The sequence below is a fragment of the Lates calcarifer genome, linkage group LG5 (assembly GCF_001640805.2).
Source record: "Lates calcarifer isolate ASB-BC8 linkage group LG5, TLL_Latcal_v3, whole genome shotgun sequence".
Lineage (NCBI taxonomy): Eukaryota > Metazoa > Chordata > Actinopteri > Centropomidae > Lates > Lates calcarifer.
In genome coordinates, this window is record NC_066837.1 from 11,295,863 (window position 1) to 11,309,583 (window position 13,721).

General features: G+C 41.5%; 1 protein-coding gene and 1 long non-coding RNA gene across 4 annotated transcripts in view; one reads left to right on the forward strand and one right to left on the reverse strand.

The window, feature by feature from the left end:
• The window catches only part of herc3 (HECT and RLD domain containing E3 ubiquitin protein ligase 3), a 20,418-nt gene continuing 6,697 nt past the window's right edge, over nucleotides 1–13,721 (reverse strand). The window contains exons 11-25 of one of the 3 annotated variants that reach the window (XM_018661571.2): nucleotides 13,569–13,628; nucleotides 11,841–11,952; nucleotides 10,292–10,481; nucleotides 9,216–9,379; nucleotides 8,957–9,070; nucleotides 8,689–8,712; nucleotides 8,483–8,581; nucleotides 8,172–8,342; nucleotides 7,950–8,093; nucleotides 7,335–7,501; nucleotides 6,213–6,279; nucleotides 5,635–5,717; nucleotides 4,177–4,360; nucleotides 3,204–3,306; nucleotides 1–2,120 (exon numbers count right to left, since the gene is read on the reverse strand). In XM_018661571.2, coding sequence (XP_018517087.1) covers nucleotides 1,912–2,120; nucleotides 3,204–3,306; nucleotides 4,177–4,360; nucleotides 5,635–5,717; nucleotides 6,213–6,279; nucleotides 7,335–7,501; nucleotides 7,950–8,093; nucleotides 8,172–8,342; nucleotides 8,483–8,581; nucleotides 8,689–8,712; nucleotides 8,957–9,070; nucleotides 9,216–9,379; nucleotides 10,292–10,481; nucleotides 11,841–11,952; nucleotides 13,569–13,628 — 1,891 coding nt within the window. In that variant the 3' untranslated portion in view covers nucleotides 1–1,911. The other 2 variants (XR_001959467.2, XR_001959466.2) reach the window with 2 other exon arrangements.
• LOC108873402 (uncharacterized) lies at nucleotides 4,221–7,444 on the forward strand. Its single transcript, XR_001959468.2, has 3 exons — nucleotides 4,221–4,338; nucleotides 5,863–5,933; nucleotides 7,310–7,444. It is a non-coding gene; the product is annotated as an uncharacterized LOC108873402 (long non-coding RNA).

Here is a 13,721-nt window from a genome sequence, read left to right on the forward strand (position 1 = left end):
TGTTTTTACACTGTATAGTTTTATTTAAAAAGTTGGCTGTAACACAGAGCTTTGTGTAGATTTCAGACAAATATGCAAAAATGACATTTTTCTGTAGCACATTAAAAGGTGCAAAAAAGTCGAGGGCTGCACAAACAGTTGCATAGGATTAAAATCTGCAGCAGAACTGAGCTTTAATCAGATACTGATGTAGGAGGAGTGTGTACATGCAGTGAAGAGCGAAGCAATAAGATGAACTGTTCTGAGAAACGTCTCAGTTCAGTGTTTCAGACCTTCAGAGGAAAGAGCCAGAGTTAGAACTACATTACTCGGCTGTTCAGGTTGTTATTGCTCAATGATGTGTCCGTGGGAGCTGTCAGGACACATCAGGTCATTCTCTGTCTCTGACACCATCATGTTATGAAATATATAAAAAATATAGATGCAGACCATTTCACACACGTCCACAACCTAATTAAACATTGTTCTGGATTAAAGAGGTTTGTGGGATAAATACAGAATCAGGAGAAGTTTCAGAACAACTGATATGACAGATACAGTTTTTTTTTTTTTAGCTGATGTATATCTAATATATTTAATCTGCCCACACTGGTAACTATGAACTTATTGTGTCGTCCTGCCACAAATGTCACAATTTAATTATCTGAAACTTGGAAACAGCTAATTACAACTATTCATTTTAATGTTTATATTAAATAGTTTTAAAGGACATTTAGGGAAATGAACACATTTGCTTTGTGGTGGAGAGTTAGCTTAGCAGCAGAAAGACTGGAAACGGTAGCATGGCTCCGTCCAAACACAACAACATCCGCCTGCCAGCACATATGTTACATAGCAACAAAAAACAAAGTGTAGGAAACGATAATTTTCTACTTCTCCAGCAAGAATCCTGCACTGAAAATGTAACTTAAGTATAATCAGGAAAATGTACTGGACGCAATCTTGGCTACTGATCTAGTGCGCCACATGAATACTCTGGAGTCCTATGGAGCCTGAACGCGGCGTTGGGACTCTCCACCATGAGGCTGATTTGAGGAACATTTCCCAAAATGTAGAATTTTTCATTGACAGTCAGGTTTTAGCTTTCACTCAACAACATGCACACAGACAACATCCACTGAAAATAAAAGTTTCTCATGTCCATGTCGTAGGTTTTGCTGTAGAAGGCAACACTGTTGAATGCAGGTTCAGGACAAAGTCAGCTGCTCTGTGATCCACAGCAAAAACAGAGGATTGTAAATAATCTTCACCATGTTTCCTCTTGCAGCCTCTGTCTGCCTCTCTCTTCAGTTTAGACCAGGCAGCGAGGACATGCTGGTGTCCAGAGTTAAAAGGATCAGCTTATTGAGCACTAAAATGTGGGTATAATATTATATTCAAAGAGCTATTTACACACATGTATACACATTTTGTCAAAAATAACCACTCTATTTAATAAATTAAAGTAACAAAAAGCAGATAGACTGTATTGTCTCAAAGTAACATAATTCTTAAAAGGTGAAAAATAGAATTTAATGAGTTGAATATAAAATACACAGCTCTGCAAAACAAAAAGACAAACTGAAACTACTCAAAGTTTCTCAGCCTCCTCTGGTCTTTGATTTTTAGGTCCTAAAGTTGTAATGATCAGTCGTCATATGAATTCAACACAGAGTCCATCAGTTTTCTGTTTTCAGACTGTGATTTATTTTAAACAAACAAAAAGGCTGAGAAACTTTGTCCAAAGCAATAATACAGTAATACTTTGCATGTACAGAGATAGACCTTCAGATTCAAGATGCTTAACAATCAAGTAAGCTCGTAGAAAGAGAGTGACCCCCCTCCTCCGACACCAACGTGTGTGTATTGCTGCTAAAGTGCGTTCAGACCTCCTCAGACACCCCCTTCTCCTCAGACCCCCCTCCTCCCTCCTCAGACCAGGCTGAAGCCCTCGTACTGCTCAACAGCCTGGGTGAGGCGGCGGCGCAGGATCTCTTTGGTCTGGTATCGGGGCATGTCCAACAGGTTGTAGCAGGTGTGGGCCACAGGCAGATAGTGCTCCTCAGCCGTGGTGGACTGGATGATGATCCTCAGACTCTCCATGCCGTGGATGGGGATTCGGTCACTGCCAGTCAGGAACACTGATGACAGCAGAGGACACAGTTAAAATCAGCTCCTGAAGAACAGGGAATGTTTCTACTCTCAGGACAGGTACAGGATACTCCCTCCTCATCCTTCTCTTGTTTTTCCGTCACAGTATATGTTATGTTTCTGGGTTTTGTTGTTGTAGTTTGGGCGGCAGACCTCTGGTAGTTCAGCTATTCGTCTTTTTGTTTGACTGAGGTTAGTCTCTCTTCCCTGTCAATAGATAAGTGAAGAGACACTGGGAGCAACGGCCCAGCTTCTTCCCAACTTCTGTTTGTTTTGGTCAGGATCTCCAGCTGCTTTATCTCATTCTGGTTAAACTTTGGTAAAAACAGTTTCAGGAGTTTAATCATTAGACTTTTCTTTCCTCACATGCTGCAGTCTCCACCTGAGCCTGTGTTTCTTATTCTGTCAGGAGGCTGTAAACACTAACACTCAGCCTCAGACTCAGGAAACAGTCTCTCTACTGAGTTAAGAGAGTGCACTATTTAATCTTTACACATAAAACACGGCTTAAAGCGAACCAAACATGCAATCATGAGTAATATCACCTCATCCTTGGTGCTGCCTACACTTTTGTTGTTTTTATCTCTACTCTGTGACATATTAATGCAGTGTTTTGTATTGTTCTGTATTGTATTTCAATATATTGTATGACTGGCTGAAGTAAGACAAGAAAATAAGCTTCTTGGTTAACTCTGTGTAAACTGCAATGTGATCAATGTGCACTGTCCTGGTAAATAAATAAATAAACAGATAAAACCTCAGCCAAACAGGAGTAAATGCTGCATTTGTCCACACGTCTGAATCACCCTCAGCTACGTCTGTTATCAGGTTTTGTAGATCAAAAAGACAAATGTCTGCAGCTGTGAAGTTATTTTCTGTCCAGAAACCGTAGATTCGACCTGAACATGAGATCTGATCAACATTAACATCATAAATTATGGTGGTAAAACCTTGAAGGAGTGGTGTGTAGGACTGTTCGACCTGAGTGTTGTTACAGTATTTATGAAACGTCTGAGGCTGAGAGTAAATTAAAGTGTCAAGCAGATGGAGCAGCAGGGCTGTTCAACACTTACATAAGAACTGCTTCTTCTTTTCCAGAGGGAACTCATGGAAAACCTCCCAGAACAGTCTGACTGTTGGATGAGTGGCTGTGTATTCCCCTTTGTAAACGGCATTCTGCATAAACAAAAAGAAAGAGATGAAGTGATTAAAAGCTTTTTCCTGTTTTATGACCAGTAAACCATCGCTAATCTGGCACCAACGTTTTACACATCATCAATCTGTGAAACAAACTCCTCAAAGATGTGAACACAGCTGTGTGTTTTCTCCTCTCACTGCATCAAAACAATCTGATAAATTTCTCACGTCTGTCCTGATTTCTGTGATGTTACATAACCATCCACGTCTGGTTTTCACACTGATGTTGCGACAGAGAACTCTGGATACCAGAGCTAATATCACCAGTAAAATATGTGAAAATAAATCCCAGCTCTGCTCAGATCCCAGGCTACAAAACCAGCACTGGAAGTTCTGTACAGACATTCATGATCCCCAGATGATGAATCTTACCAACTTCTGTGATCCTGGAGTTTACTTCTAGTGCCACCAACAGGTCATAGATTTCACTTACTCAGTTAAATATCTCAACATCAACCCAGCCATGTATTCTGTTTACTTTGGTCATAATCAGACGTTTCCTCTGGCACCACCATGAGGTCAGCACGTTTTCATGTAAATATTTTTTCATTTTTTGGTTTTCATTGAAATATCTGGACAGTTTTTCAATGTTTTTCTGTGACATTTGGTTCAGTCATGGTCTTCAGAGGATTATCTGTAAAAACTTTTAATCTGATAGCTAAAGTTTGTCCAATATCAGCCTCATAAACAGTATCTTATCTGTAGCACTGCAACAAACTGTCCAGATGCTGATCAAGTAAAAGTCATATTTCTCAGTTCTGCTCACACTCACCTCACTAAGGATTTCTACTGACAGAAACACATCAGAAACACAAACTGTGCAGCAGCAGCTGTTTTTAAACCTCCTACCTTCTCCATCTCCTCCCAGTTGTAGTTGTTGTTGCCGACCACCATGGCCATGAGCTCCGAGGGCTGGAACAGAGACAGGATCTCCCCCCCGCACACCTTCAGGAAACCAGAGGAGAAGGCCGAGTACTGTTCACTCACCGAGTCTGAGAACACGTAACGCAGGTAAGCCTCCACAAACTCCTTCCTGAAACACACACAAACACACACAAACTCAGATCATTAATTACCTCTGTGCTGCAGCTGTTTCCTGAAAATCAGCTCATAAAGAATGAATTTATTCAGACTTCAAAGTGTGACTGTAAACACCAGCTTCCTCCATCATTGTGTGTGTGTGTTGTGGCTATCTTGATTTCAGTTGTGATTGAAAGCCATTAAATGTTTTATTTTTCGGGCTCAGACTGATGATGAACCTCCTCGTTATTCAGCCTGATCTGTTTTTGTCTCGCTGCTGCAAACTTCCTCAGTTGGATTAAATTAAATCGATAATCTCTTCAGCTCTGCTCGATCCACCTGTGAGTCCATCACTGCAAACACTGACCTGAAACAGAAAACCTGCTCTTCAGCCTTTGATACCAGCTCAGCAAAAAGACAAGAGCTGCCCATTAAACAAACAAATAAAATACACAAACTACATCATCTGAAATGACACTGTGACTGTACACAGCCCTGCAAACACAGGCCATCAGTCTGAATCAACATCTCTCCATGTTTCCACACATTAACAGAGATTTCTCTATTATTTCTGTTGTTACAGTTTTATAGCAGAGAGGATTTTGCAGGAACAACTTGTGTCTCTGCAGCTCTCACCATCTGTTCAGCACCAGCAGCCAGACATGTCGACACCACCGCCCCACTGCTCCTCCACACTGTAATCAATGCCACCGGCACAAGGACGAGCTTTAGGAGCAGGGCGGGGAATAAAACACAGAGCGACGCTTCAAATACACAAAATCTTTTTAACACCAAACACAAAACAGACCTTCAGCTGGGACACAGGCTGCCAGATGTACAGGCACATTAATCTCAGTGTGGAAAAAAATATAGAGCTATAAATAAAGAAATATCAGTCAGTCTGTCTGGATTTAGATTGTCTCAACAACCACTCATCTGTAAATTACTGAGGATCAGAGGAAGAGCTTGTTAGATCTGTTGTTGCGCACAATCAAAACCCAGAGAGGAGGAAACCTGTTGATTTGGTGACCACTTGACCTTTACTCCGGTGCCTCCGTCAATCCTTTTCATTTTCATTCAGTTTTTATTTCCGCTCTTACAGCTGCTGGTTCTCCAGTATTAAACATCATCCATTTATCTTTCAGAGAGAACATTAGAAATATTCCTAAAACATCATTTTAAATGGGACATGGTGTGAAAGAAGAGGTGATGAATTTATTCTTATAAAAATCCAATCTGTCAGATTAAATCACAGCTGTGTGCGTCTGATCTGTGGAGCTGCTTCACCTGTTGTTTTTATCCACGCTGATGCTCTCTCCTCCAGGAATCAGCTCCTTCACCTCTGTCATCCCGTAGTTCTCCCTGGTGATCTGACATTTGAACACAGGACGTAAAGTTTTACAGGTTTACAGGAGAAGCTGTAACGTACAGAACGGACGAAAACAAATCCCATGAAAAACAGAATTAAACTAATTCTAACAGGTTTTTTTCTGATTCTTTGTTTCTTGTTTCCAGATCAGAACCAGACTCCATGGTGTGACCCCCGACACACACACATATCGTCCTGCTGCTGTAAACACTCCCAGGTAAACCACATGTGTATTAATCCACAGCTGAAAATAGTCCTCAACAAATCAGACTGTTTACTCCTGTGTGCCAGGCTGTTTCAGGAAATTATTTACCTTTTCTTTTTTTTAATGACACCATGCGCTGTGGGTTTGAGGCTGAGAGTCACAGACAGGGAAGACAGGAAATATTAAAACCTTACACAGTGTTGGTTTTGGCCTTTTCATGGGATTTGTTGACAAAAATACAGAACAACAGCAGCTTTATCCTTTAAGGTGGAATAAATCAGTTGTGCTCACTGCAAAGTTGAGAAGAAAAGTCTCCTCCACGTCTGCTCCTTCATAGTCCAGAAGCTGCTGTAAACTCCTGCAGACAAATCAATGAGAGGATTTAATGTTGAGAAAGAACCAACACTAAGAATTAACACATGTGGGAAAAATACAAACAGTTCATCTTCTGTTTGTCAGGAAAAAACAAAGGTGAAGGCCAGAGACATAACTCCTCATTGCTAACACATGCAGAGCTGAGAGATTTGTTGGGAACTATATGACGCTGTTTCTTCTACACATTTCATTGTATTGACCTGCCTCCCCAGGTTAAAATCTGCCCCTGACTTTAAAAATGAAAACCATGGAGATTAGATTAGAGGTTATATCAGAGGTTTAGTGGTAACACATGAGCTAATAATAGGAAATGAGTCAGAGGGAGTGTTGTGTTAGTTTTCCTGCAGAGAACATGCTGGATATTTACCACCCAAACACAGGAAACATGGAAACAGGACCAGTGGGCTGGCAGAGGAAATGCTAATTAGTCAAAGATGATGGAATATTATTGTCTCACAACTGAACCAAAGACTGGGCTGAGGTCATTTTACAGGATTTGAAAAGAGAAAATACAAAAGAAATAAATCTTGATCTCGTTTAAACAACGTGTTGTCAGCGTGACGTGGACAGAGTGCCGACTGTTGTCTGTCGACCTTTAACAGCTCACACTTTAAGAAACAGTCAAATTAACAGTGTGACAGTGTTTTTATAGATGATGTCCTCTGAGGTTGTGTTGTTTCTAATAGCAGTACAACACCTACAGCTTTCAGAGGACTGATCTGAAAGTCAATAGTGAACTGGAAAAACTAAGAAACTGAGGAAGCACTGAGGAACACTGACCCTTCCTGCTGCTAATTCAATAGAGACATTTCTCAGTGGCAGGAAAATTCACTGCTACTTAAAAAAGCACTGGTTATATAAGAAAGTGAGCGACACACTGTGGCACCCTGATGTGTTTTATATGTTTGAGAGGATTAAGGACCAACAGGAGTCAGAGGACTTTATAATGAACAAAATGAACATGTGTCAACATGAATCAACATGTGTACATTAGAATAATAAACTGTTTGCAGGTGTAAAAAAAAAATACTCAGTGACCTGGCCTCGGTGGGGGAGAGCTCTTTGAAGTCCTCCAGCATCGGTGACACATCCAGCAGCTTCTTGTAGAGAGCCAGAGGGAAGTGAAGGTCCACCACTGTGGAGTTATAGATGGCCAGACCACAGATGATCCCGATCAGGTGAAACCAGTTCTGCTCCACAAAACACTGCAGGCACAGAGAGAGAATCAGCATCAGACCTACTGACTTACCTGCACAGGTGCAGCTGCACACATCTAACGTCTAACATAGCAACTTAAACAACAACTTCTCACATCCCACAAGCTTAAACACAACATCAGAGATGAGGATGTAACAGCCAGATAAATTCACTCTGCTGTTTTTAACTGGAGCTGAAACATTTCAATCAAACAGTGAATCAGGCCCAGAACCTGTGGTGAGCTTGTTCCTTTATATGAAGCTGTAAAGAGTCATCAATTCAGTGTGCAGATTAGAGCTGTTAGAGTTTCATCTCTGATACAGGTATGGATGCACCGTATAAAGTATAAGTACCTCTAACTGTATTTAAGTACAAATGTTGAGTACATGTACTTTGTTCAGGAGGTGAGTTTTAAAATATTCTGAATATTTTTTTTACTTATTAATAGTAACTTACTTTGTCAGAGAACCAGAGCAGGTTGGACTCTTTGTAATGAGTGAACATCCCATAAACAGGATCCATCAGCTCCTTTAACAGCAGCAGGAAGAACTCTTTAGTTACTCCACCTGCGTCCACGGCTTCTTCTCCATCAAAGATCACCTGCAGGGAGGAAGAGGAGGCTTCAGCTGGTCCAGAGGTTTGAGGAGAAAAGAGGGAGAGCAGCAGCGATCAGCTCACCTTCAGAGGTTTCTTCAGGTCCACGTCAGAGTACATGGTCAGCTCACGCAGAGTGTCGCTCACTAAATGGTCCCTGCGCACGTGGAGCACCAGGTAAGGGTTCCTGGCCAGGTGAGGTTCCAGAGTGAGCAGCATGAAGACGTTGTGGAGGTTTGCACCGCTCACTGCCATCTTAGTTACAAAGTGGACAGAAACAAATACAATATAAAATACACATAAAACCATCTCTCTGCTTCATATGACTTAATCCAGATCTGTTTCATTAAACCCAGATCATTACTACTGCACTACTTCATATCAGCAGCAGTTACCTGCATCTGCAGCTCAGCATCTGTTTGCAGCATGGTTGTCTTGGCTTGGGCGTTCAGGATGAACGGGTAGGCACATAGGTTCACTGAGGGAAAGTCACTCTGCAGGGAGAATGAGAAGAAAACATTTATTATTACACCAGTAATTAAAACTGGAACAGATCAATCTAATATTTCATTTGGATATTCATGGTCTTAAACTCCAGTACCTGTGAAGGAGATGATCCCATTTTCTACAAAACAAAGAGAGAGAGTAATAATGTCAGAGCAGCTCTGTTTAATGTCTGAGGGGTTACAGAGGTCTGTCTGTGAACATGGACACTGATTGGATAGCAGGAACTGACAGAGACACACCCAGAGGCAGAAAAACATTCCTCTCTGTCTCTGCAGACACTGAAACTTAACAGCAGCTCAGCTGTTTCCATCATGAGGCGCAGCGAGTGTGTGTGAAGTAACAGGGAAGTGTAACATACTCACAATCTCAGCTTTACTCAGAAACCATTTGAGGTAGTCTTCCTGGATGTCCACCAGGCTGGTGATGTCAGGGATATAGAAGCGGTTGTACTCCACGTGGTGGGCCTTTAAATTTACCTGGGAGCAGGAGAAACAAACACCTGCCTCAGTGAACACAGCAGACGACAGAATATACCTCAGCAGCTGCTCAGACGTGTTTCCTCTTCAGACTGAGGAACGACGCAGAGCTGACTTGTTTACAGCAGCAGTATTTGACCTTTACCTTGTGGAGTTTCTCCAGCAGCCGCAGCGTGGCGAGAAAATAGTTCTCGTAGAAAACTGGCACGAGCAGCGTCTTTCCTCCCGTTAGCATAAAGACGACGATGCTCTTGTACATGTCGACCATCCTGGTGAACACACCGCCATCCACAAAACACCACCAGTTATCTGCAGGTCAGAGAGGAAGGTTTAATTTAATTACTGAGCAGATAAATCAGCCAAAAACACAGGATCATATTTTATTTATATAACCACACAGTTAAACTGTAGCTGGGTTATTTTCTTCAGTCATCTGTCAGTGATATTAAATGCTCCGAATAGCGATTGATCAGGAGAGGAGAGACGGTGATCGGCATGGGAAATCAGAAAATTCTATCAGAAATTAAATAGATCTAGCGTTGAACACTGGCTCAGAAAATACTGAGCATGATGTTCAGGCTCTTGTGCTCTAATACCAGTGGCTTTACAGTAAAGTGACACTGCACAGAGAAATGTTTTGTATTGAAAAACAAATGTTTTCATGTAGAGGACATCATCATTTTCTTTTACTGAATAAAAACCATCACGGACGTGGTTTGTGGTCCAGTCGTGTCTCTCCTCCTGTTTCAAAAACGTGGTCCTGGTTCCAGATCACAAATCAAGCAGCTGCTGACAGGGTTAGGGTTCGGCTCTGATCCAAAGGCCTAGTGGTGTTCAGGGCACCATCTTTTTAGACCGTGATCCAGAGCAGAGTTTCTTGGTGTGTGGCAAACCCTTCCTTTTTTTTAACTTCTGATTGACTCCTGATTCATCAATAATGGCAGTATGAACCACACGCTGCTGTTTGATGACGTTACATGCTGTAATTTTCTCTTGTCTGATGCTGATGATGTTTTTAATTCTTTGGGAGCTGAACACAGGTAACACGGACATGGATGAGGATGTATTATATTTGTCATCTTCAGAGTGATGTGTTGTGGTCACATGATGCAGCGTTGGTGTCACATGATATGATGTTCAGTGTTATCAGCTACCAGAGGAGATTTCAAGTGGCTTGACAGGAGTGAAAACACTTCTAGTGTGTGCATGCACATATGATACCCAATACTTTGCTGGGGTTGGCGTCTAGTCGGAGGATGGCCATGGCCAGGGGGATGGTGAGGCGGATGTAGTTCTTGGAGTCCTGCAGGGCCGGGTACTCGGACAGGATGAGGTAGATCCTCATGGCCTCGACGTCAGGAGGAGAGTGCGGCAGCTGAGGGATCAACAGGCTCTCAAAACTCTTTGTGGCCTAAAGACAGGGTTGGACAGAGAGAGTATTTATTCTTCTAATGTTACATCAAGGAACAATATCTGCTGTTGTACAGAGAAAAGTATTAGACGTGATGAGTTTGAAAGAAAACTGGAGAAATTTATGGGAAATTTTCCAAATCCAAAGCAACTTGGATCCTCGAGGCAGCAGGAGTAAAATATCAGGGAGAGGTTTTCAGTGGTTTGGACTGTGGCCTCGGTCTACAAACAGATTATAATTCATGTTGGCCTGAGATACACGAATCCCTAACCTAACATTACTGAGCTAATGTTAGAGGTTATGACTCAGTGTTTAGTGCCATGGATCTGTGGCAGAACTTGATGTACTTTCAACAAAAAGCACATTGTTCATATATGAGATGGATGATTCTCCTTAAACCATGAGTTAGATATCCAGTGTGTAACATCCCGATGTTCCTCCCTTAACTGCTTCATTCAGGCGACTAAAACCCAAAGAGATAATTTCAGTCTTTCTCTCAGCATCAGATCTGAGTAATGTCAAGCTGTTTGTTTTCTGGTATCTGGACATTCTGGTTCAGAGGATCAGACCAAAAACCACTTTCTAAGACAGTCATGGTCACAAACAGCTCCCAGAATGACTGTGAACTTGGAGTTGGTGGTTTTGAACTGAGGTATGTGGTACATTTCTTCATGGTAACATCTAATCCACTATTCCTTAAAACAAGAGTTTGTCATTTTAGCCAAACTTGGAAAGTACAGGACAGCTCCAAAGACTCTTTAGACTCAGTTACTTTAAACCTGCATTAACTGATTCTGGCCACCTGGGGGCAGTAGAACAAGCTGTAAAACTGTTGTACATATCATCACCTTATAAAGCTACGGCAAACAAATTTATATATTTACATCGCATCCTGCAGAGAGTTAGCCACGTTAGCTTTCATCTTGAGTCATGTTCAGCACTTGATGAATATTCACTCTTTTTTTGTTTTTGTTTTATCAATCTGAGAAACTCTTTAGCTGTTAAATGCTATATATTCACATAACTTTAACTTTGTCCATTGCTGTTGATGCTGACAACCATGCGGCAAAATAATCAGAGCTGTTTCACTAGGAAAATTTTAGCTTAACACACATCTGTTTGACCCACTGTTCATATAAAACTATTTATAAGATTCAAAGACATCATAATCAGGTGACCTGATTGAGGTATTAATTATTTTTAACATTAAATGTAGTCCACATTAAAACTACACAAAGGATTCAAAACTTTTATCTTTCTTTCCTGCATGTGGATGACCTCAGAACAGGAAACTGGGTTTGGAAGATAAAGGAGAAAATAAAACTGTTGTTAACTCTGCACATGGTTTATAAGCAATACCTGCTCCAGGAGTCCAGAGAAGGCCGGTTTACTGAGCGTCTCAAACAGCAGTCTGACAGAGTTGAGATCGATGCCTGGGATCTTTGGGTTGGTTTTGAAGTGTGTATCATCACTGAGAAGCCAAACAAACACACGATTATCGGGACCAACTCGAGATCTCAGAGATCAGCTACAGGACAGAAATAGGTCAGAGCTCAGATTCAGAGACTTTGTGGTGAAGCCTCCATGTTGGTTTGGATTAAACACCGGTCTATTCTGACAGTGGTCACAGTGATAGACTCATTCTCAACATGAGCGGTGGTTCAGTGTTCAGCCTGAAGGTGTTAAAGTCAGTCCCTAAAAAGATCTGCTCCTCAGCCTGGTGACAACTGACTGATAAAAACACAGAATCACCTCCACTAGACCAAGGACAGCAGCTATTTACCGCATCAGCCTTCACGGTGTCACAGCTCAGGTTTTATTTAGTCATAACGAAAACACATGAGATCTGATTCTGAGGAGACTGTTTGCCAAACAAAGAGAGCTCTGATGAGGATCACAGACTGAGCAATGACCCTCTACATTCACAGAAATCTGTGAGCTTAAAGAATCATAACAGAAACTCGTCAGTCAGCTGTAAACAGCTGCAGCACAAAGCTGTTCCTCAGGGACAAATCCAGAGTTCAAGTTAATCTCAGACTCATGGTTCTGGATCCAAAGTAAAGGACTGATGAGGTGGATACAACTCCCTCTTTCAACACTGATCTGGTTTCCTTTATTAGACCTCAACAAATGTAGATGTGGTTTTCATTACTGGACTAGACTGTGAGTAGTTTTCTCCTCAGTTTATTCTCAGGACATGATAAATATCTGCACATCTGTGAAACCATCACACCTACTCTCAGACTGACGGTCTGAGGAACCTCACAGGTCTCAGTGACCAATCAGAGAGCAACGTTCCCAGCCCTGAGAATCAGGAAGTGTTGATGGATAAGATGAGTGGACCCTGTGTGGATCAGAGTCTTCCTCACACATAACTGCATTCAGCCATGTGATTTTTTTTTAAAAGTTAAACAGTATTTATTTTCTATTTTACAGTGAGTGTGCATCACTGAAACACAAACCAGTCACTGTGAGATGAAACTGCACTGTGAGTGGCACTTATTCAATTCCTAAAAGAATCGACTTAGTCCAGATTTTTTATCCTTAAGTGCAGTGAGAGATTTCCTGTTTGATACTGTAGTGACTTGTAGTTTGCTGACAGCACTGTCATTCTGATACCAAGCATGACTTCAGTTTGATCTGTCTCCTGCCTGGACCAGGTCCAAACATCCTGGATGTGCTGAGCTGGTTTTGGCAGAACGCACAGGAGGAGGAACAGACCAGGTAACACATCAACATCTACAAAGTTATGTTAATATTTTATGTATCCCATAGAACTGTCTCTTTCAGTTTGCTAATACATTCTGTAACCAGTAAACACAGTGAAACTACTCATACTAACTGTGTCAGTCAGGGATTCCTCCCATATCCAAACTACAGTCCTGAACTGAGGAGCCATTCACTGTCAGAACTCAGATTCACTGTAATTATTATTATTATGTGGTTAAATCTTAGATAATCACCACAGGGCTGTTAGACATGATGTCGTCATTTGTTCAGTTCCTGCTTTTTATCTTTTGACTGTTCTCATTCTAAACATTTTGACCTGCTGCTGTGAGGAAACAGTTCTTGTGTAACTTCCTTTACCTTTGGTCCAAGAAGCTGGCGTTCCAACAAGCCGTGGAGGAGAGCTGAACAATAATGTCACTGAGAGAAAAGACAGAGAACTGATCAACAACAACAGATTTAAATTTTACAAGTCAAGATATAGAAACACTAAACCTCTACAGCTGCATAAAA